This window comes from Narcine bancroftii, chromosome 4 (genome assembly GCF_036971445.1).
Source record: "Narcine bancroftii isolate sNarBan1 chromosome 4, sNarBan1.hap1, whole genome shotgun sequence".
In the NCBI taxonomy this organism is placed as follows: Eukaryota; Metazoa; Chordata; class Chondrichthyes; order Torpediniformes; family Narcinidae; genus Narcine; species Narcine bancroftii.
Genome location: NC_091472.1, coordinates 26,746,571 through 26,768,870, shown reverse-complemented (window position 1 = coordinate 26,768,870; position 22,300 = coordinate 26,746,571). Strand labels below are relative to the sequence as shown.

At 39.2% G+C, this 22,300-nt stretch overlaps 1 protein-coding gene across 4 annotated transcripts in view; it reads left to right on the top strand.

Annotated features, from left to right (window-relative positions):
• The window catches only part of heatr1 (HEAT repeat containing 1), a 112,816-nt gene extending 92,373 nt beyond the window's left edge, over nucleotides 1-20,443 (top strand). For all 4 annotated transcript variants that reach the window (XM_069930991.1, XM_069930989.1, XM_069930988.1 and 1 more), the window contains 12 exons: nucleotides 3,295-3,418; nucleotides 6,845-6,988; nucleotides 7,905-8,194; nucleotides 8,485-8,635; nucleotides 8,733-8,891; nucleotides 10,366-10,500; nucleotides 11,491-11,595; nucleotides 11,680-11,848; nucleotides 12,282-12,436; nucleotides 15,337-15,495; nucleotides 16,953-17,061; nucleotides 19,788-20,443. In XM_069930991.1, coding sequence (XP_069787092.1) covers nucleotides 3,295-3,418; nucleotides 6,845-6,988; nucleotides 7,905-8,194; nucleotides 8,485-8,635; nucleotides 8,733-8,891; nucleotides 10,366-10,500; nucleotides 11,491-11,595; nucleotides 11,680-11,848; nucleotides 12,282-12,436; nucleotides 15,337-15,495; nucleotides 16,953-17,061; nucleotides 19,788-19,876 — 1,789 coding nt within the window. In that variant the 3' untranslated portion in view covers nucleotides 19,877-20,443. The remainder of the gene's footprint in view (nucleotides 1-3,294; nucleotides 3,419-6,844; nucleotides 6,989-7,904; nucleotides 8,195-8,484; nucleotides 8,636-8,732; nucleotides 8,892-10,365; nucleotides 10,501-11,490; nucleotides 11,596-11,679; nucleotides 11,849-12,281; nucleotides 12,437-15,336; nucleotides 15,496-16,952; nucleotides 17,062-19,787) is intronic.
• The last annotated feature ends 1,857 nt before the right edge of the window (nucleotides 20,444-22,300 follow it).

The following is a 22,300-nucleotide window of genomic DNA, read 5'->3' as shown; positions in this document are numbered from 1 at the left end:
CTTTTAAAAGATTCTGAAACAGGCGCAAGAACGCAACAAAAATAAAGGATTATGGGTGTGAAATGAGGAAGGTTTAGATATGTCGGCACAGCATTGTAGGCCGAAGGGCCTGTACTGTGCCTAATTCTATATGACTGAAGCCTGACTGCTGCAAGTGGTGTAACAATGAATCAGACCACTGCTTGTCTGGGCTTTGCTGCCACTAGATAGTAGATTATGCTACTTATGTCACAAACCAAGTATGTTTTCTGTTAGCGCGTATGGGTAAGTTGGCTCTCCTCCTTCCCTTTCACTGATTTATCAGTAAGCCTATGGCCAGTATTGTTGGCACGTTTTGCACAGTGGATAGCACAACATTGTTACTGCACCTGTGATTAGGGTTCGAATCCAGTGCTGTCAGTAAGCAGTTTTTACATTTTCCGTGTCTGGGTGGGTTTTCCCCGGGGTGCTCTGGTTTCCTCCCACCTTTCAAAACATTTGGGGCTGTAGGTTAATTTAGGTGTAATAAGTAAGCGAGTACTTTATTGTCATTGTGTAAGAAAATGCAACAAAATTAACAAAGCACAACCGCGTTACTCACAATACAACATCCAAGAGCAGATAAAAACAGGCAAGAAAAAAGCAGCATTAAAACAGTATAAATACAAATGCACTAATTGGCAAGAGTTTAATTCTTGAATGGCACTGGGATAGAAAGTGTTCTTGATTCTGTTCATCCTTGATTTAATGTACAATAAGTCAAACAAATGATAGCCTGGGTGAGTAGAATCCTTAAGGATATTGGCTGCCATCCCGATACAGCGAGATCGAAATAAATTCTCCAAAGATGAGGAAAACCCAATGATCTTCTGGACTGTATTGATAACCCTCTGAAGATCCATCTTATTTGCTGCTGTGCAGCTGGCCAACCATACGGGAATGCAATAAGTTGGTACACTTTTTCAAAAGAGCAGTGATAGAAAGTCATCACTAATTTCTCCTGGAGATTAATTTTTTTCCTAAGGATTCTCAGAAAATGGAGACATTGATGTGCCACCTTGACTATAGCGGTGGTTTTAATAGTCCAAGTAGGATCCTCAGCCTAATATGTTCCCAGAAACTTAATCCTAACCCTTTGCACACAGTCCCCATTAATATACAATGGAGCTGAAGCCATTACGAGCTCTTTCATCTTCAAGGAATTCAATACCAGCTTGTTTTGATCACCACATTGGCAATCTGTGGATTTCTCATTGCTTCTTGAAATGGGCCCAACCACAGTTATGTCATCCGCAGATTTTGATGGTATAAAAGGAATACTCGGAGACACAATCGTAGGTATAAAGAGAGTACAACATTAGGTTCAACACACAGCCCTGTGGGGCACCATTGCTAAGTGTGAGAGTAGGGGAATAATGAGTGCCTATTTTACAGTCTGGGAACGGTTTGTTTAAAAAGTCCTTAATCCATAGACAAATCGATCTGGAAAATCATAAATCTGCAAGTTTGCCTGGAAGAACAATATTAAAATCAGAACTAAGGTCTATAAAAAGCAACCTCATAGCATCCCTGTTGTTTATGAGGGTCAATGCTAAGTGAAGAACAGTGGCAATAGCATCCACAGTAGACCTATTAGCCCTGTAAGCAAACTGGTAGAGATCGAGGGTGGATGGGAGACTGGCTTTAAGGTGCTGCAAAACCAGCCTCTCAAAGCACTTCATAATAACCAGTGTTAAAGCAACAAGACAATAATCGTTGAGGCCCTTGATAACCTTCTTAGGCAGTGGAATGATTGTAGCAGCCTCAAGGCATGGTGGGATGATAGATTTTGACAGGGAGCTGTTGAAAAATCTTCATGAGTGTTCGCACACTCCTTAAGCACCCTGCCTGACACTCCTGTCTCACCACAGTGAGGACATGACCATTATAGGCCAGTGAGTGTGTCACATCCACCTCTTCTCCTACCACCTCAAATTGAGCAAAAAAAACTTGAGATCCTTGGCCAGCCTAACGTCACCAGTCATGCCATTTGTTGGTTTTATAATTGGTGAAGTGTTGGATATCACGGGTTTAAATAGCCGGACTTGGCGTCTACCATGCAGAAATAAATTTTAAAATGTAAACAGAATATGGCAAAGTTGCAAATCTGAACTCAAAACATTCAAACACCGGCCATTATAGTTTCAAGCGTTCTCAAAAAGCAAAATAGCAAATAAATACCATATGGACTTCTCATTGATCCTGTATATGGTGCCTAACTTGCACTTGTAGGAGAAAATCACCACTGACGGCTGGTGAAAGGAACACCCAGCTTTGTTCAAAAACGCTCAGATGAAAAGACAATATACAACTGCCCTCGTTTTGCACAGTGCATCAGAATTTATTGTGATGAACAAGCCACGATATTCAGTGTTTTGCGGTAGCATTCATACTATGAACCATCTTGCCAACCATCAAAAAGACACAATGTGATCATTCTCAGTCAGACTCATGGTTTCTCATGCAGTTCCTCTTGTAATCTCAAATTACCAGCTCTTGCACCTGTTATTGAGACCCTTGGATTTTGTTGGAGGTTGCCTTTTGTCAACCTATTGTTTATTATCTCACTGCAACCAGGTGCCCGTCCCGCCCAAATTAACCTACAACCTATACGTTTTTGAAGTACGTATGTTTGGAAAAATTGTGAGATTGGTTTAAAAAAAATCCAAAATCTATCTGATAATTTGTACTCAGCCGCAACTAACCTTTCAATCACCTCCAGAGTAGTGGGAAATCACTAATACAGTAGTGTAAACTTTGTGCATCAACAAGGAATGTTCCTGAACATTGCAGTCAATTGCCATCAGGAAAGAATTAAAACAAGATGGAAGAAAATAGTGACATTGGAAAGCTTTATGGATTAAACTTGAGTTATTTGCTCTCCTCTCCAGTCAGATTTGACTGCAAATGTTCCATTTAATATCCATCTGTAGTTTATTTCAGATGTTGATCTATTTTATAAGCCACTGCTGCCTGGATGCTATTGGTGTCCAGGTGTCTATTTAAATTTCATTAACATTACATGCAGCCAAGAAGATACTGTATTACTTGAAAGTAAATAATGCAGGAATCTCACTGCAGAGGCTACATGTCCATCTGTGTATATCCTTTTGTGAAAAAGAAAATTATTATCGTGTATAATTTTTGAAGCATAAATGATGAGGGTTTAAGGTTTTTTTTAACTTTTGTGTAATCTCTTGTCCCTAGTGATGAAATTGCACCTGTTGTTATTTTTCTCTGGTTCCAAAGTGCATTGTAACTTCTTTGTTCCCCTAGTTTACTGGAGGAGATTCTATACTACATTAATGTGGTTGCCCACAGCGTAGAGGAGAATACTGAACAACTAACAGCTAAATTCTGGAGAGCTCTACTCAACCGGTCTTATGATGTTCTGGATAAAGTAGGTTGCCTTTTCAACTCGCATGTGCTAACTTGCAGGCATTTTCAATAGTCTTTATGCAGCACAGCTTAATGGTGGAGTTGGCATAACTCACTTTTTCATAAGATTCTATCCTCTGTGTTTGACCTTAATTCCAATTTCTTACCCATTCCCCTTAACTGTGTAAAAGATGTGCTCAATCACTGGGTGGGGGGGGGGGGGGGGGGGAAATTCCACTTATTCACAAATTTCAGGATTCTTTGCTCTGAAGGGTCTGACCCCTTTTCTGGAGTCTCTGCTATCCTATTACTAAACTCCCCTCAACATCATCCACGGTGTCAGGGTCACTCAAATTTGAACATTTTAACCAGGTTGCCTTTCATTTTCAGATAACATTGACTCAATCTTCTCAACCTTTCCTCATATGCCATTGCCCTCTCAATCTAGAATCCATCTATTAAATCCTTCTAGTTTTACTTCTTTTTTTTTTTTAAATTTTTCACACCATAAATCACATTAGCCATGACATACACAATTTCTTTTTCACACATATACAGTGACTTTTTCTCCCCCCCCCCTTTCCTCCCAAACCACCCCCCCACCCCCCCCTCTCATCCATTTTAGGTATACAATCTAGGTTGCATTAAGCCAGTCAGACAATGTTGTCATTCAACAAAATTACACCAGAAATTCTACTGAGTCCATTCTTTTCTTTCCTTCTCCTTCCATCAACTTAGGTAATGTTTGTCCCCGGTAGGTTTTCGCTATTGTATTTAATGTAAGGCTCCTATACTTGTTCGAATATTTCAATATTATTTCTTAACCAATATGTTATTTTTTCTAATGGAATACATTTATTCATTTAAATTTGGTAGTTTATTCCTTTTAATTTGGTTATGTATTCCATTAATATTTAAAGACATATAGTTCAGCGTAGCCCTTTTATATTTTGTTTATCTTCTCTTTCCGTTTTTCCATCATCACCTTTCCTCCTTTTCCATTTCTGTTTTCTTATTTTCAACTCTTTATAAGACAACATTCCTACAACATCCAACATTTTCCTTATTCTCCTATTTCTATCTTATTTATCCCCAATCTCCCATTCACCTCCTGAGTTGTCCTTTATCCCTTGTCGGACAACCACATCTCCCCTCTCCATTTGGATTTGCGAATCCACTCGCAAGCGTCAACTGATTTTGCAGTGACCGCTATTTCCCCCCACCCCGCCTCCCCCAGAAAAGATTTCACTTTTCATATGTCACAAAGGTCACTCTTTTAATTCCCTCCTTATTCTCTCTATTCCATTACCTTCCCTTATTAATTCTTGTCTATACTATCTATATTTTCCTCTAAGTACAGATACATTCACGTATGCTCATTGTCTCTATTCACTCTTATACCTCTTTACCCGCATACATATCAATCGTGATCATTTTTACTCTCATTACCCGTCTTCATCCCTCAGTCTATTTTTGTCTTTACCCACATACATATCAATTGTGATCATTTTAACTCTCATTACCCGTCTTCCTCCCTCAGTCTATTTTTGTAATTGTTCTGCAAATTTTCGTGCTTCTTCTGGATCCGAGAATAGTCTGTTTTGTTGTCCTGGAATAAATATTTTCAATACCGCTGGATGCTTTAGTATAAATTTATACCCTTTCTTCCATAATATCGCCTTTGCTGTATTGAACTCTTTTCTCTTCTTTAGGAGTTCAAAACTTATATCTGGATAAATGAAGATTTTTTGCCCTTTATACTCCAGTGGTTTGTTGCCCTCTCTTACTTTTTCCATTGTCTTCTCCAGTACCTTTTCTCTTGTAGTATATCTTAGGAATTTTACTACAATAGATCTTGGTTTTTGTTGTGGTTGTGGTTTAGAGGCCAATACTCTATGTGCCCTTTCTATTTCCAATTCTTGCTGTAGTTCTGGACATCCTAGGGTCTTAGGGATCCACTCTTTTATAAACTCCCTCATATTCTTGCCTTCTTCATCTTCCTTAAGGCCCACTATCTTTATGTTATTTCTTCTGTTATGGTTTTCCATTGTATCTATTTTTTGAGCTTGTAGTTCTTGTGTCTCTTTAGTTTTTTTATTAGATTTCTCCAATTTCTTTTTTAAGTCTTCTACCTCCATTTCTGCTGCTACTGCCCGCTCTTCCATCTTGTCCATTTTCTTTCCCATTTCTGTTAAGGTCATCTCCATTTTATTTATTTTCTCTTCTGTGTTGTTTATTCTTTTTCTTAAATCCTTAAATTCCTGTGTTTGCCATTCTTTAAATGATTCCATGTATCCTCTAATAAGAGCAAGTATATCCTTTACCTTGCCTTTCTTTTCTTCTTCTATTTCACCATACTCTTCCTCTTCTTCTTCCTCTGGGTTGGCCATCTGTTGTTTCTTTGTTGCCCTTTCCTCCTCTTCTTTCTTGTTTCTATTGTCTTCTGTGGTCTCTTCTTGCTGCAGGTGTTCTGCAGCTGTCGTTGCCGGCTGTGGAGATCGACTCCCCAGCTGGTCCCCCCTCCCGTCGGTGTGTTTTTTTTCATTCGCATGCGCGGTTGCGCACTTTTACTCAGCTCTGCGAGCCATTTTTGTAGTCCATTATTTACCGACCTGAGGGAGCGGGTTTCTCTCTCCGCAGCGGGCCTCTTCGGACAGGTAAGGCCTTCACCTTTTTCCTCCTTTGTCTTCTCTTCCTCTCTTCTTACCGTTGCTTTCGACTTTTCTTTTTTTGTCGCCATCTTCTTTCCACCTTTATACTCACTTTTCTGTAACTTTTATTTCTGTGCCTTTGTGTTTTCTCTTGTTTTTCCCGACTTTTCTGGAGAGGGCTGGAGTTCACCGTCCGGCCACTACTCCATCGCGTGACTCCTCCCCTAGTTTTAATTCTAAGGCAAAAGGTATCCTTTCTCAATTAGAGGTGCAAAAATGTTCACTGTATTGCATGTGGTCTTATCAAGTTCATTACAGTCTGTTTATAGGGCACACTATTTTTTTACACTTTAACAATACAACACAGTAGAAGCCCCTTCCAGCCATAAACCGTGTCACCTCATTACCAATCCAGTGTATTTGGAGGACGAGAGGAAGCTTATAAACCCTGGAGACCCTACAAACTCCTTCCAACCTGGGTTGTTTGCCCTGAAAGGGGCCAACGACTATATCAATGAAAGTTCTTAAGAATAGAAAACTTCATCACTCAAGCTGTCATATGTGCAGCGCTGCAAAAGTGACCTTTCTTATCTAAGATAATGAACCAAAGTTCTGCTTTGCTTCTCAAGTGAACTTGAAGGTCCCATTACACTATTTCAAGGAAAGGAAGTTTCTCGTGTCCCGAGTGCTCATTTTCTTTGGCAGCTCAATGCTCCTTTGGGCAGCTTGAGTTGAGATTGGCATGTTAACTATCCTGACTTGGTCACTACTAAGGATTCCTTAAACCTTTGAAACAGGTGAATGCCTTGCTGCCCACGGAAACGTTCATTCCAGTGATACGAGGACTGATGAACAATCGCTTACCGTCTGTTAGACGCAAAGCCATGGATCTCCTCAATAACAAGCTCCAACAGCACAAAACAATGTGGCAGGGACATCAGGTGAGTTTTCATTTTTGCAATTTGATCTTTTTTTTAAAAATCTTTATATTTTAACCAGGCAGTGGTAATGTATACAAAAATAATGTGAGCTGCTGTGTTTGATTTAATAACTCTTACTTTCTCCAGCAACCTTTAAAAGTGTGTCAATCCATTGAGCTGCTGGCTCTCTCCACATGCTTTCCCCACCTCCCCACCGCATTCCCATCCTATCCCTCCCTTGCTTCAGTGTGAACTACCTTATCTCATACTCAGCATTTAAATTCATCTCACAGTGTGGCTCATTCAATCTGGAAAAGGTGAGTTGGTCGTTCAATAGCTATTGAGAAAGGTGCAAGAGGCATCATTTCAGATGATTAAACCTTCCATTACAACTGGCAAAAGTTTCAATACGTAGCAGGTTTAAGGAAGTTTCAATGAAAGAGGTGAGGAAGAAAAGAAAGAACAAAAAGAATTTGTAATTGGGTGGAAAGTACCTAACAAGGAATTGTACTGCATGAAAATGGGTGGTAATGGAAGTTGGAATTAAATTATTTAAATGGCTCCATTGAAGTTGTGTTTTAAAACATTTGTGTTATGCTATTATTATGCTGACAACTCAAAACATGTATTAACCATCTGTGATTTTCCTTAAGTTGAAGCGGGAGCTTGAAATTGTATACAATGAATAAGGGTGGCAGATTTCCTTATCTGGTCATTGCAAAGTTATTGCCAACAGATGCCTTCTAAGAAATGATGGGACAGTGATAATAACATCAAATTATTTGAATCAGTGAGTCTTAAAGTCTGTCGAGTGCCAAATTGAAAAAGAGAATCTATTTCTCAAGTTCACTTTGCCAGTCTTTCATTCGACCCATTCTTTGCACATCTAATTTTTTTTTTATTTCACACAAATAGCTCAAGTCTTGTTTCTCACCAGGTAAAATTGCTTTTGAGCCTAATTGAGGATCTTCTGAACATCGTTTGCTGTAAAGAAATCGAAGTGGAACAGGCTGTTAACCGTCAGACAGCCCTCTTCAGCCTAAAACTCCTGTGCAGGTGTTTTGGTACAAGACACCAGGAATTATTTGTGCCTGTGCTAGTGACTGCTGTTAACCTTGTGGCCGTGGACAGTGAAGAGGAGGAAAGGAATCTGCTGGGCAATGCCTTACTCGGCATTGCTGAAGTTACTACTGCCCTCAAGGCACTGGCAATACCACAACTTCCAAGGTGTGAAAGTTATTCAGAATACACAACAAGCAATTTTCATTGACGTCACCAATGGTACTTTGATATCCTGCATATTGTTTCTTGTAGCGCTATTCGAGATGAGTTATGGGAGTGTCCTACAAAAAAAAAGTGCAATACAATGCATCTCCCAGCAAATCCCACACACACACACACCCCTACCATGCTTCTCATTTTGCCTTTTGACTTCATTGCTCAGTTGATTTTTTGTTTAGAGACCAATTTGTGTTATAAATGTTAAATCTTTATGAGAATGGGTTTATTTTGTACAGGCTGATGCCAGGACTTTTGAAGACCTTGAAAAAGCAGAAATCTCTGGTGTCCAATGAGATCTATTTTCTAAGTGCTATTACAGCATTGCAGAGAGTTGTAGAAACACTGCCATATTTCATCAGCCCTTACCTATTTGACATTCTAGTACAAGTAAGCTCATTCACTATTTTCCAGTTGCATTAAAACCAAAGAACTCGTCTTTATTTTCATGAATCTGAAATAACCATGAAATTATACTTCCATGTAGATCACCCAGTTGAGCAAGACTGCTGCCAAGGCAAGCCATTCATCACAGTTCGATCTGCGTTTAACATCGCTTCGAACAACACTGGCCACAAAGTTAGCATCTCGTGTCCTTTTGCCGTCAATTAGCAAGTGTTATGATAAACTTGCGGAAACCAGGCAGGTTAGCGATTTTCTGTTTTATTTCTCGACTATTTGAGTTGGATGCGAAGCAACATCACGAAAGTCTGCCAGCATTTATTATTGTGAATTTTAAAACTGGGTTATCGCTAACTTGAAATTGTAATTTTTGCACAATTTTTACTAAAATTATTATTTTAAAAGATGGCTATGAAATATATAGTGGTGTTCTACTTAATGAAACATGTTACATTTTATACATTAGGGTATATTTTTGTAATATTTGATTGTTATGAGCAACCTTTGAGATTTTTTTGGTGCAAGATTCTAAATGTTTAGGAAAATCTCATTTTTGCGGAATACTATTTTTAGTAAAATTTATAGGCTTTGGTCTCGTATTTTACTGTTTTTGTGAATGCTTTTATGAGGAATAACAAATCTGAATTTCATGTTTGTCCTTGGCTTTTAAGCTTTGTGTTTACCTGTTACTTAGGCGAGAAAGTTGCACATGATTTGAAACCCAATATTCTGGAAGATCCCCATCTCTTAGTTCCTCTTTTATGCAGTTCTACTTTTTAATCATCTTTTTGGTGGCACCTGTGATTTTTATCATCTGCCAGGGCCGCGGAGTGGATTGTTCAATGTTTCGTGATGCAAAGTAGAAGCGACGTGGTGTTACAGAGTTCTGTGTTGGGTATTGGCCTATGTGTGGTGTGGTTTTGTGTTTGCCTGAGAGAGCTAAGGTGAAGGTGGACTGCTGAGAGAGTGGGAGACGGACTGAGCATGTGCAGAAAATGAAAAGAATTTCTGGACTTGGATGATAAACCACCACTGGGTGGTGCTGTGGAGTGGAAGAAGGCCCAGAGCATGAGTTGTGGTCTGGTGGACAGTTTAGAATGTTGGGATTTCAAAAAGGATGAACATTCCGAAGGCAGGCAGAAGGATCCGGACCAAGCAAATGGTTCCTCTCTCTGCAGCAACACAAGACAACTTTGAATTTTGTGCTCTCTCTCTCTCTCAAAGATCTTTTGGCTTCAGTTTACCAAACAAACTGAATTTTGTTTCTGATCGAAGTTTGAGATCGAAGTTTTGTGAGTCTTGTGTGTTTTGTGTCTGTTTTGTTTCTGTGGGCTGGTTGGAAATATAACTTAGACTTTAATTACATATGTTATATTTAGGCTGGGGAATTTATTAGTTTTACACTGTTATAGAGATTTGCATATTAACCAGTGGACATTGTTATAAAACGGGGGGATTTTGAATTAAAGTTTGAAGGTGAATTTTTTTGTTAGTAAAGTAATTGTTCATCTTTACCCCTGTGTGATATGCCTTCTTTGTGGTTGCTGGTTTGATCTTGTAACAGTGGAAAGCAGGGGTCAGACTGATTTTTATTTTATTCTTGAGCACAGATGGATTGACAACTATGATTTCAAGGAGATATGGGAGAATTTATAAGATGCTTGGTTTTAGTTAGGTGAAAACAGTCGTAGTTTCTGACATGTTGTTATCTTCTCTAGATTTGCTTAGGCCCACTTCTTGAGATCCTGAAGGAACATATTTGTCACATGGAAAAAGAACAGTTGAACTCGCATCAATCTGAGCTCACATCATTCTTCTTTAAAGCCCTGGATTTCAGAGCCAATCATTTGGAGGTATGATGCACAGAATAATTCATTTTCAAAATGAGGTAGATTACAATAATACAAATTCATTTCTAAATGTAACTTGAGGAATTATGTTCTATATGAGATGGTATCATTTACACATTTATTTAATGACTGGGGATTGGACATGTGCTGTTTTAGACCTGCCTCTTGCCTGGTGACTATGGCCGGAAACTTAAGACCAAAATTTGAGGTCATGATCTTCCCAGTACTGAGGCAGGGTTGAGCTGCTAAGCAGACAGTGCAAATTAGGATTTAGGGCTTTTGGAATTTTGTTTTTGTACAATAGATTTTTAAAGTGTGAAATCCTTGCTGAAAGAGGACGGAAGCAAAAATCTTAAAGATGAAATGGATAGTATTGTAAAATATAAATTTAATGGGACAGTGAATAACTCAGATTTGTTGTAAGTAAAGTGAACAAACGGAAATTTTGTTAATTGTGGATATTTAGATCTAAGTGGTTGTAGAAAGCTGGAAAAGTCTTGCTATTATTTTGACCAACATTCCTCAGAGTGACCACTGAAATTCATTATTGAGTCATTCATCTCATTGTTATCCATTGGATGTTGTTGCACAATATCAGCTGCATTTGTTTGTTGAATTTGAATATTTGCTGTTTATTGCACTTGAAATGTGGTCATATTTCACATTAAGCTTTAATTTGACCACTAATTCACACAAAAAAAAACAGTTTATAATCTGTGCTTGGATGCTTTTTTTACGCATTACGCTTGTCTGACCATCTCCAATGTTGCCATGTGCAATTTATCATTTTTAATCTTTACATGATCATTTCTGACCAGATCCCTAAATTGACCTTTAAATCATTTCAAGCTAATTCCAATCTCCCTTCCTGTTAGATGATGGAGGCATTTACACATTCATACTTACAAAGTTAAATCGTGAGTTGCATCAATCCTCTTTCTATGCTATTTTAAAATGTACATGGCTAAATTTTCTTTTTTTTTCTCTTTATAGGATGACTTGAACAAAGTGGGTGAAATTGAGGGTTACGTTATTGATTGTTTTGTTGGTATGATAATGAAGCTTTCTGAGGTTGCTTTCAGGCCCTTGTTCTTTAAGGTATCTTATTAATATTTAGTTCACAATTTCACAGACAAATATCTGGAGGTTGTTTTGTAACCACTATGGTTTGCTTCTAATCAGCTATTCGACTGGAGCAAATCTGAGGGATTCTCGACAGATCGATTGATTACATTCTATCGGTTGGCAGATTGCGTTGCAGACAAGCTTAAAGGATTATTCACCCTTTTTGCTGGACAGCTAGTGAAGCCTTTTGCTGAAATTCTGAACCAGACAAATACTGCCAAGACAGGTAAAGTTGAAATCAATTAGCTTTTCAATATTAAATCTTGTAGAAGCCCTTTCAGAACTGTTAATCTTTGGAAAATTGTTACCAGAATGGCGGCACATTTCTTAAAAGGGCAAATGGTATTTGTCTCATGCAATTGAATCTTGCAATGTAATGGTCAGTGAGGGTGACATGAATGTACTCTCTGAATTATATTTTAATGAAAGAATTGAACCTAAACTGGAAGAGGAGCTATTGGACAGAAGACTTGGTCAGACTTTATGACCAATGAAGGATTTGCAATGCATTTTCCCAAACTTATCTGCCAAAATCAGAATTAATGGTTTCTTTTAAGCATCTTATTGGCAGCAATAGTGCAATTATTTTGATCAACTGCAGAAATACTTGTGTGTTGTACTGAGTTTAATAATCCTCTTTTTTGTTTTAACCAAAATAGATGAAAGTTTCTTTGACTCGGGCAACAACACAACAAAATCTTGTTTATTACTTCAATTCATCACTGACTGCATGTACAAAATCTTTCTGTTCGACACCCAGCGGTTTGTCAGTAAGGAAAGAGCTGATACTCTCATGGTGCCTTTAGTGGATCAGGTTTGTAATGTGTTTTTCATTTTGCCTTCCAAAATTTCTTCCATCAACTTGCCAGCTTCATAATGTGAATTTCACTTTAATACAGTTCTTATTATCTGACAGCTTTTCTTTATTTGACAATCTATGTTGATGACTAATGCAAAATGACGTGTGTAGCTATAAAGAACATATACTAGAAAAACCATCAGAAGTATGCCATTTGCTCATGCCAAACTCAGCTCCTTTGTGGAGTTACCCATATGACCCTCTCTTTCCTTGGATCTGGAAATGATTTTCTCTTTATGCATTTAAAGCAACATGATTCATGTTCAAAAATCTTCATCTTTCTAATCAACAATTTCTGACTAAAATCTTTTATGGAGAATGTAAACTGGAAATCTACAAAGAACAATAACATTTGCCTTATAACAAATAACCCAACCCAAGTTTGACTTTCATCTAAAAGTTGGGAAAGCACTCTCCTGTTTACATCACCACCTCCACCCTCCTCAATGCTCTATTGCCATAACAATCCACTCAAAACTGGGAAGTTTGCAATGGATATGGTCTCTTCATTGAAAATTTCAGTTGGGTGAAATGTATTCGGTATGGTTTTGTCTAGGGCTGGTCATGACTTGTAAATTTGAGACAGTGGTGAGGGAGGTTGATGACTACAGGCTGGTGGATGTAACCTATATGGACTTCAACAGAGCATTTGGCAAGGTCCCTAATTGTAGGCAGATCCCAAAGATGAATACACATGGGGTCTGGAGTGACTGGGTAGATTGGATCCAAAGTTGGCTTGGCTATAGGATACAGAGGGTAGAAGGATGGTTCTCTGACAGGAGGTCTGTGGTGGGACCTGTGTTGTTTCTGATAGACATAAATGATTTGAATGAAAATAATGATGGGCTAACTCATAAGTTTGAGACCAACTATGGGCTAACTCATAAGTTTGAGACCAACTGTAAAAGTGTTGGAGATGTGGGTAATGAGGCTAAATCTACAGCACAACATGGATCATTTGTGTTAGGGGCAGATAAATAGCAGATGAGGTTTAATCGGACAAGTGTGAGGTGTTGCACTTTTGTGGATCAAATTTGAGAGGAAAGTGTACATTAAGTGGCAGGTCGCTAAGATGTACAGAGTGATCTTGGGATGCAAGTGTGTTGCACCCAGAAAGTGGCAGTACAATTGAATGGAATGATAAATGCTTGCCTTCATCATTTGGGGCATTTGAGTATGAAAGTCAGCAAGTGGTGTTGCACATGTAGCAAGCTTTGCTTAAGCCACATTTGGAGTACTCTGTGTTGTTCTGGTTGATATTTTACAGGAGTCATGTGAAGGCTCTGGAGACGGTGCAGAAGTTGTTCACCAGGATTTGTCTGGATTTTTATAGTATTACCTATAAGAGAAAGTTGACAAATGGATTGTTTTCTCTGGAGCATCAGAGCGTACACAGTCAGAATCCTGTTCTTAGTTAAATAGGAGAGGCGTAGCTTTAAGGTGAGAGAGAAAATTTAAAGGAGATTTGCAAGAGAGTATTTTTGCACAGGTGCCCAGAACACACACTGGTTGAGGGTGGAGGAAAAGGTGGAATCAAATACAATAGTGATCAGTAAAAAGCATTGCCTTTAGACAGGCAAGTGAACATGCAAGGAATGGAGGGATATGAAGATAGATTGGTTTAATTTGGTGGCATGATCAGCGCAGATAACGTGGGCCAAAGGGCCTTTTCTGTGCTGGTTCTTGTTAAATGAAGTTGAAGATTTATAGAATGGGAGCACGATGGTTTGGAGAATCTTTGTACTTTATTTTAGTAGATTCAGCTATTATTGATTCTGAAAGTGAATCCATGGTAAAGATGTATCAGACACATTTTAATATAATGCACTCCTGCAAATCTATTATTTACCTCCTGCACTCTTTCTATTGCTGTTTCTTCTGGTTACTCCAAGTTTATTCCTGCCTTGTGAATCAGAGTGGATGATCTGTTCGACAACAGCTCAAGCAAATTTGTTGCTACCGTTCTGTACCAAGTTCCTCACCACTTGTTTGGCATTTCAATGTTGCCTTTCCTGCTCTTCTTTCTACCCAACCTTGTTCTCATTTACTCCACATATTTGTGCTGCTTAACCAACCTCTGATCCATCTGTCTTCCCTCCATCTTTTACACTTACTGCTGCATGCTTATCTATCCAAATTCCCTCTTTTAATTCTTAACTGGGATTCCTGGCTATGGCATTGAATCTCCTTTTTTGGTTTATTCAAGCGGTGCTCAACTGCAGCTGCTCAACTGTGACCCAGCTAAAAATTTAACGAGAGTTTGGTTCAAATTCCCCTCCAGAGATAAGGGCGCAAACTCTTGGCTGACCCTCCAGTGGTGTGAACAAGTCGTACTTGTAGCGAAGCTGGCTTTCAAACAAAATGTTAAACTGGGGTCATATGAGCCTGCTGTGCACTGCTTGACTTTTCTACGTTACTACATTTAAAAAGAACATTGTACTAAAAGGGATGTTAAAGGAATGACATAAATGATTGGGATTTGTCTGGAACAACTAGCCTCTAACTTCGGGAAGGCACAGCATGCAGCAGTTCTTCAGCTTTTATTTCATGGTTCCATCTGCTCTCTTCTCTGTTGGTGTTTACTGATTTACAATTGCAAAATTACATTTTTAAAATAATTATGTTGGTTGCACTGCAACATAGAGTACAGCAAAATCAGAATTAACACCTCACCAAAAATATGGACCACCTTTTTAAGAATGAGTCAAATGTCATTACATACCTTGTAATCTCCATGGGATTTATTTGTTTGGCATGAGGAAATCTAGAGTGAAATATGTAAGGTGACATGAGACTCTGGAATGGCTTTTGTATTGACGACCATGAACATATTCTGAACATTTTACTCTTTACAGCTGGAAAACATGCTGGGAGGCGAGGAGGAGTACAAGGATAGAATAACCAATCATCTTATCCCATGTATTACTCAGTTTTCTGTTGCAATTAATGACGACTCCCTCTGGAAACCACTGAATTATCAGATCTTGCTTAAAACAAGGCACAGCTCACCAAAGGTAAGCACCCAGGATCCAAACAGTGAGATTCCTGTCCTAAAGACGCATACCTGTTAACTGTATATTAAGCATGTAAATATTTTTTAAGAATTTTGGATGATTTGGTGATAACTTTCTTCCCATGGGCAGCAAGAGTGCTGAATGACCAAAGGAAGTCCTCACACTAACCATCCGAGACTTTCATATTCATGAAAACAATATTTATTTATTAGTGTATATGAATCCTTGTCCTGCATATGTATTGTTTGTCTGAACGTGTTTTCTGTCTGGTTGTGTGTCTGCATGTTTTCAACTGAGGGCCGAAGAACGGTGTTTTGTCAAGATATACTTGTACAATCAGATGAAAATGAACTTGACTCTTTCCAAGAACCCATTTTCATTTGATCACTATTTGTTGGAATACTCTTTGCCCACAATGCTCTAACCCAGAGATTGGAAAGTTGACAGATTCAATCTGTACAGAATTAGCTGTGCTTTTTTTGAATTCTTGGGATGTGCTTGTTTCTTATTGCACTTCCTTATTTGCGATTTAAAAACACTTAGCCTGCACTTTTGAACAAGTTATTTCTAGGTCAGTGTATACTTCCCCCAAGAATATTCGCAAAAAGTTAGATTTTCGATGATGCCTCTTGTAGTCATTTATTTCAGATGCTGAGCCAGAAATCACCAAATTTACTTATTTAGATCTTGTGATTTGGTAAGTGATCTCGTGAACAAATCAAGAGATTGCAGTTGCCTGAACCTGGAGAAAAAAATATATAAATTGCTCAAGGAACTTAGTTGAGGAACGTGGCGCTCAGCCAGCTGAGTTCCTCCAGCGGTTTGTTTTTTTTTCCCAAATTTTTCTGAGTAATCCCTAATTTTTTTTGTCAGAAGTAAGCGAACATTTTTCTTCCTGCTTGCTGTCCGCTGACCCCTGCTGGAAAGTATGGGTGGTAGAGCTTTGATCAATGGTCTTTGATGCTCAATGCAGATGAATGCGCTTCCTTTACTCTCTTCATCTGTATTGTTCATCTGTGTACTCAGAACTGGTGAAACTCACATTTAGAAAAGTGTGTGGCATATTTAGCATAGCGATTAGTGCAAAGCTGTTGCAGTGCCAGTGACTGGGGTTTGAATTGGGCGCTGTCTGTAAGTTTGTGCATTCTCCCCATGTCTGTGTGGGTTTCCTCTGGGTGCTCTGTTTTCCTTGCACTCTTGTTCGTCAATTGGGGTATTTGGGCGGCACAGAAGGCCTGTTACCATGGAATTTTAAAATTGTCCTTTCAGAAGTGCGTGAACTTGAAGAGTTTGACCTAATCTTTTCTGCGTTGATTCCCAAATGATAATGTTTTTGAAAAATCTCATTCCAAAACCATTTTGGTTATCAATGTGTGATTTAAGCAACCTCATTTTTGAGTGATTATACTTCTTACCTTATGATTATGGAAAGGATTAAATATTGTTTTAATGTGCAGGTGAGGTTTTCTGCTCTCATTATGTTGTTGGAATTAGCTGGTAAACTGAAGGAGAACTACATGGTATTATTGCCTGAAACCATCCCCTTCTTGGCAGAACTGATGGAAGGTAAAGATTCTGACTCAACTAAAATCTTTTTAAAAATGTAACGTGTTTCATTATTATGCTATTACTTTTAGATATTTTCAAGTTTTGAAAACAGATCGAATGGGGGGCAGGGGAGAGTCACTGTTCAATATATTTGTAGCTAAGTTGGAAATATGTGTTTGACATCTCCTGCATATTGCAACAGTAAAAAAGTAAGTGAAATTCCATCTGAGTTAGTAATATGAAATCAAGAGCAGAATATTTCATGCTCCCCGAATTTTCATTTGTGACGGATTATGATATATTTGACATAGTATATAGATATGTTTTAAAGGAGATAAATTGTGGCAGGTTTTTTTAGTGTAGGTTACAAACAAAGACAGTCCAAGCTCCAAGTGCCTTTGCAAAAACTTTGAAGGATGCCTATAAGGACTTCACAAGTAGATGTTAATTGGACATACTGTAGAGTAAATGGATTATTGTTTTGGAAAGCAACCAATGAACAGACTCAGAAGATTGGGCCTGTCTGAGTGCAGTTGGCTGTTCTAAGAGGGTCATGTGGTTTTCACTGAGTGAGAGAGCATTCAGTTCTATAGTTCAGCAGCAGCAGCTGGGACTGGAACAGGACAAGCTGACAAGCTTGTGGAAAAACCCCATTTTGAAGACAGGTTGTGAGTTCTTGGTTCAGCCTGGTCAAAGCTCTTGTGGCCCATACAAGAGGAGAGGGCTGGATGTATAATGTTTCACCTGAGATAAAGGAAACAGAAAAAGAACTCTGTGGTGACCTGAAAGAAAGAGGTTATTATTTGGAAAACCTTGATGCGGCAAGTTTCTTCAGCAAGACCCTGAAGTGGCTGATTGGAAGGTATCAGTTTGTGTCTCTGAAAACCAAAAAGAACCTTCCTGAGTGGTAATCATTTACGTTTCAAGCCCCAAAGCCTGGTGAAATTCATAAATGTTAAATTCCCTGCATAGTATACAATTGCCTGAACTTGGAGGAGTGAGAAATGAGGTTGGACTGTGAATCAAATAACTTTTCTGAAATTTTACACACACATTACATACTCATGCACTTAGAATTAGAAGGGGGTTAAGTTAATAGTAATAAGTTAGAGTTTGATCCTGTTTTCATGTTTAAAGATAATTAAAAGCAACTTTTGTTTAAGTCACCATTTGTCTTGGTGAATATCTATTGCTGCTGGATTTTGGGGTCCTCTGGGCCCATAGCACCTTCCTCAGTGCATTAATGGAAAATAAAATGGAGGTTTGTTCAGTCTTGTTCTACTGATATGCTCCAGTCAATTTTATGCCATAGATTTGGGAGAAACTTCCCTTCAATACCGCTCTCTTTACCCAGGTCAGGAATATGTACTACACTTCCCTTTTCTGAGCATTCATTTCTCTACCTGATTACGAACTAAATTCCATAAAATCAATGTGTGGGGATTAAAAAAACAGTATTTGCTGAAATCTAAAATAACAGAAAATGGTGGAAATATCCAGCAGTTTGGTCTGTCGCTGTAGCCATGATTAAAAGATAATCATTATCTTTAAACATGATTATGAGTTTATTGTCAATGTATAATGTATAGAAAAACTTCACAAAGATTAGCGTATACAGAGCCGTTGTCATACCCACACTCCTGTTCGGCTCCGAATCATGGGTCCTTTACCGGCATCACCTACCGCTCCATCCTCAACATTCATTGGAGCGACTTCATCACCAACATCGAAGTACTCGAGATGGCAGAGGCCGACAGCATCGAATCCACGCTGCTGAAGATCCAACTGCGCTGGGTAGGTCACGTCTCCAGAATGGAGGACCATCGCCTTCCCAAGATCGTGTTATATGGTGAGCTCTCCACTGGCCACCGAGACAGAGATGCACCAAAGAAGAGGTACAAGGACTGCCTAAAGAAATCTCTTGGTGCCTGCCACATTGACCACCGGCAGTGGGCTGATATCGCCTCAAACCGTGCATCTTGGCACCTCACAGTTCGGCGGGCAGCAACCTCCTTTGAAGAAGACCGCAGAGCCCACCTCACTGACAAAAGACAAAGGAGGAAAAACCCAACCCCAACCAACCAATTTTCCCCTGCAACCGTGTCTGCCTGTCCCGCATCGGTCTTGTCAGCCACAAACGAGCTTGCAGCTGACGTGGACATTATCCCTCCATAAATCTTCGTCCGCGAAGCCAAGCCAAAGAAGAAGATAGTGTTCATGCACAACAAAATTTTTGTGGCAGCCAAATAGATACCTTGAATAAAAACTACAATAGCATCCGTTAAAGAGATAATAAATAAAGATAATATTCATAGTTACCATAATAGAAGAAAAAAGTGTTACATTAGTGCAGGCAAACCTTTTTGTGGTGTAGGAGTTGGTTATGATTAGCAGAACAAGGGAAGATTGAAGAGCCTGATGGCCTTTAGAAATAAACCTCAATCCTTGAGATGTGATCTTTTGCCTTCTGCACCTTCTTCCCAAAGGTTGCATGAGAGGAGAAAGTGACCAGGCTAATGAGGATCCTTTTGTGATGTTGGCTGTGAACAGTGAGGGTTTGGACAACTTTGCAAGAAAAAAAATGTCCTGACCCAAACATTGAGTGTCCCGGGATGTTTCCTGGCCTGCAGAGTACCTCCATCCTTTTTTTTTTGCTCATGACTTTGTGCTTTCTAAATTCTTTTGTAAATGAATTATCTCATTTCAGCAGTTTTGATTTCAGTATTTTGTTTCTTGTTTTTCAGATGAATGTGAGGAAGTGGAGAGAAACTGTCAAAAAGTGATCCAGCAGCTCGAAGTTGTTCTTGGAGAGTCATTGCAGAGTTATTTCTGAAAGCCATGTTGGATGAACTTCTATAATTGCATTATAAATGTAGTTTTTATATGTACAGTAAAGGTTTGTATTAAAAATCATGTGATTCACATGTACCTGATGCCACTGCTGTTAAATTAGTGGTGTTGAAATTTCAGAATTTTATCTTCATATCTGCAAATTAATATTTGAGGATTGTTACCCGATTTGGTTCAGGTTGAACAATGAGTCATGGACAGTTGTGTAGCCTCGATACAAAAGAGGTTCCCAGGCTAGGATGAGTTTCCAATTCTGTGAGTTGAAAATCAATAATGTGGGAGGATCACAGAAATGTCTGTGATAGGAGAGCAACAAGGTGGGAAAATCTGCTTAGCTCAACCCAGACCCCAATTGTTGCAGCTCTGTTGGGCTGAGGAGGTAGATGGAAATGTTTCAGCAATCAATTCCATCCCTAACCAGTCCACTGGCTTCCCAAAAGCTTGTTCGTATGGATGGTGTGTTCATAACCCAGGGTGAACTGGTGGTGTGATTAATTGGTCTGATGTTTTTCTTATTTGTTCTCAACTATTAATAAATTTTTTAAACCAATTATCAATGTTTATCATTGTTGCAACCAAATGGATATAATCCATGACTAGTTGGTAGTTTCTGCATCAAATTACCCAATTGGTTCATTAAAATGAAAACATAGTGCCCAAATCTGGTTGTGACAGACTTGTGGCAATAGTAGCCAGTAAATCCAAGCATGGCCTCATTGGAGTTGCACTTGGAAGATTGAGGAGTAATTTATTGGCACTCATCAAATCAGTAAACTTGAGGCACAACAGCACCAGGAACTTGGGTTCCATCCTGATATCTGGTGCTGTGCAGAGTTTGTACATTCTCCCTGCAAACTCCTCTCCTCTCACACTCCAAAGATTGGCCACTTTAATAATATGGTTAATCAATGCTGGACTCAACCCCTCATCTGTACTCATTCCCCATAACCTTCAAATTTTTCATATCTGAACTAACTTTTTTTAATTTTTATTTATTAAAAACCATGTGTTGTTCGGGTTCATGTGGTTAAGAACCAGACCAAAATTGGAGAACAAAGCACGTTTATTTCAGGGATGCAAATGGGACAACAGGGTCAATATGCTAGGCAAACCTATACACACGTACTCAAAACGCAAGGGGTAAATACACTTCGGATAACTGCAGCACCTGGTGATTGAGGTGGGCCATTCGCAAGGGTCACCTTGATAGCTTGGGGTGTCTTTGACCTTGATTGGCAGGCAGCATTCAACAGTCAGGATCAAGGTGCCCCCACCCCTCGACCGGTACAGACACGGCTCTTGCTACCTGACCTCTGGTATCACCCTAACACTGTGAAAGGTGCTACTTACATGTCACGAGGAGTCCAAAGAGGCAGAACAAAGGGGCACATGGACCTTTATAGTTCTTCAGGCAGTATTTGGGGGGGGGGGGGGGGGGGCAATCACTCAGGGCAGTCTGGACCCTGTTGGCTGCTGTGGCCAATGGTTCGAAGCCAAATGCAGGGGACAGCTGAGGTGATTCATCTAGGCCAATTGGGTGAAGGTCAGGGCTGAGTCTGGGCAGGCTGCCTGGACTGCAGCACCTGGTGATTGAGGTGGGCCATTCGCAAGGGTCACCTTGATAGCTTGGGGTGTCTTTGACCTTGATTGGCAGGCAGTGTGTTCTCCAAACAGGAGCGCAGCAGCGCCACCAGGTGATGGTGCTGCCTGTCCATTACACCATGATACATACATTAAAAAAAAACTATATTAGAAAAGATAAATTACACCCCCATAAAGAAAAGATGTCAACCAGAATGACAAAGTAATTAATTGCCATGGATTAGAATACCACCACAACTGTGGTCAGAGAATTCAAAATTTTAAGCCCATATAATACAAATAAGGGTTCCAAGATTTACGATAAAATAATTATCACGTAAATTATATGTTATTTTTTCCAATGGAATAAAAGATCTCAGTTCCATATGTAAGGGATTATAAAAATTTGTGATTTTGGTAAGATTAGTGGGTTACATACATACACACATTTTAAAACCGATCTTACTTGAAAAGCTGAAGAATTCATATTCAATAACATTGCAGGATATCTGGAGAATGTGATGCACATTTCACAAGTAGGTGCTAATTGAACTGATGTCATAAAATGAATGGGCTGGAGACACTCTGGCTGTTGGAAGCTCTTTTCAAGGGTTTTGACAGAGTGCACAGAATGGTAAACAAAACTCATTTGTGAACTAAGACAACATCTTGACCAAGGAGAAGAACTCCTGTTGTTTGCTAAAGAAGGTGTGGGGGTTTAGCAAGTGAGAGAGTCACATGGGCTTTCTGGCCATTAGAGAGAGAGAAGAGAAGCTTGTCTCAGCTTGTCTGTGCGTGACACTGATGAAAAGTTCCAGAGCAGTGG